At 35.3% G+C, this 1,543-nt stretch overlaps 1 protein-coding gene across 1 annotated transcript; it reads left to right on the top strand.

Moving 5' to 3' along the window:
- Positions 1 to 430: 430 nt before the first annotated feature.
- On the top strand, positions 431 to 892 carry LOC141714633 (uncharacterized). Its single transcript, XM_074518141.1, has one exon. It carries the CDS (start codon positions 431 to 433, stop codon positions 890 to 892), a length of 462 nt encoding a protein of 153 aa, XP_074374242.1.
- The last annotated feature ends 651 nt before the right edge of the window (positions 893 to 1,543 follow it).

Genomic DNA, 1,543 nt, shown 5'->3' on the forward strand with positions numbered 1-1,543 from the left:
ATTATTCATAACCTAACAGCTCTTAAGAATATTGTTCTTGAGAGAGTTTTGTAACAATTTATAAAAGTTCAATATAAACTGTTATTTGATTCATTTGTTCATTACTATCATTACTTTACTTCTGTGATAAATCGATTTGTTAGTTAATTATATCCAACCCCCCCCCTTAAACAATTAACTTCACCAGGCAACAAGTGGTATCAGAGCAGTCAAATTAATTGTTAATTTAAAAAGATCAAAAATGTCTGGAAGTAAGTATGAAAGCATGGATTTTCCTATCCTGAAGAAAGCTGATTACTCTACATGGAGAGTAAAGATGTTGATGTTTCTTGAAGTTATTGATGATGCATATGTTGACATCATCAACAAATGACCTCCTTATCCTGAGAAGATTGTGTCCATAACACCAACTATTCCTTAACACTATATCATGAAAGAAAAATATGAAGGGAAAGATATTAAAAAGGCATCAATGCTCAAGGATGCAAAAGTCAGGAACATACTCCATAACAGTTTGGATAATGTGATGTCAAATAGGGTAATTTCATGCAAGACTGCAAAAGAGAAATGGGATTCTTTGGAGACACAATGCCAAGGTATAATGGAAATAAAGAAGAATAGAAGAGTTGTTCTTGTGGAAGAGTATGAACAGTTTGATGCCAAGGCTGATGAGTCAATTACCGACATCTATGATAGATTCCTGACGCTGCTAAATGATCTATCATTGGTTGGAAAAGAGTATGACAGGGAAGACTCAAATACCCAGTTTCTGAGAGCTCTTCCTGAAGAATGGGATACTCAAGCCTCTATAATCAGGCATCAAAATGATCTTAATTTACTGACACTGGATGAAGTTTATGGAATGTTGAAAACCCGTGACTTGGAGATATAACATAGGAAAAACAGGAAGGGTCAAAAAATGAAGGTTGTGGCTCTAAATGCTGAAATTCATAAAGGAAAGGAAAAGATGAGTGAAAGGACAAGAACAAGGAACATTGTGGAAGAGTCAGATGTTGATGAATTATCAGATCCTGGCGCAGATACTAATGAAGATTCTGAGATTAAATTATATGATCCTTAAGTTGTTCAAATGGCTGCCATGCTGGTGAAAGGATTTAAAAGAATGATGTTTGCAAAACCACAAAGAAAGGGTGGTTTTAACAGATAGTACTCTTGTGATGGCAAAGGCAAATTTAGAAAGAATGAGGGACAATACACCAAGGGAAAGAAGTTTGATAAGGCTAAGGTGACTTGCTATAACTGCTATGAAAGGGGATATCTAGCTACTAAGTACCCAAGTCAACTGGAAAGGCATTGTTCACATCAAACTCCAACAAAGACTGGATGGACACATCAGAAACTGACAATGATGAAGAATGTTATGCACTCATGGAAACTCATGGAGAGGATGTGTCAGGAACTGATTAGGTATTGTCAGTTGGTTTCCCTATTGATACTAATAACATGCCTGAATTGTAAACTTCCTTATATTCTCTGCATGTTAATTTCAAGAATAAGTCAATTGAAAATGACACTCTAATTG

The sequence above is a fragment of the Apium graveolens genome, chromosome 3, assembly GCF_009905375.1.
Source record: "Apium graveolens cultivar Ventura chromosome 3, ASM990537v1, whole genome shotgun sequence".
NCBI classification, from domain to species: domain Eukaryota; kingdom Viridiplantae; phylum Streptophyta; class Magnoliopsida; order Apiales; family Apiaceae; genus Apium; species Apium graveolens.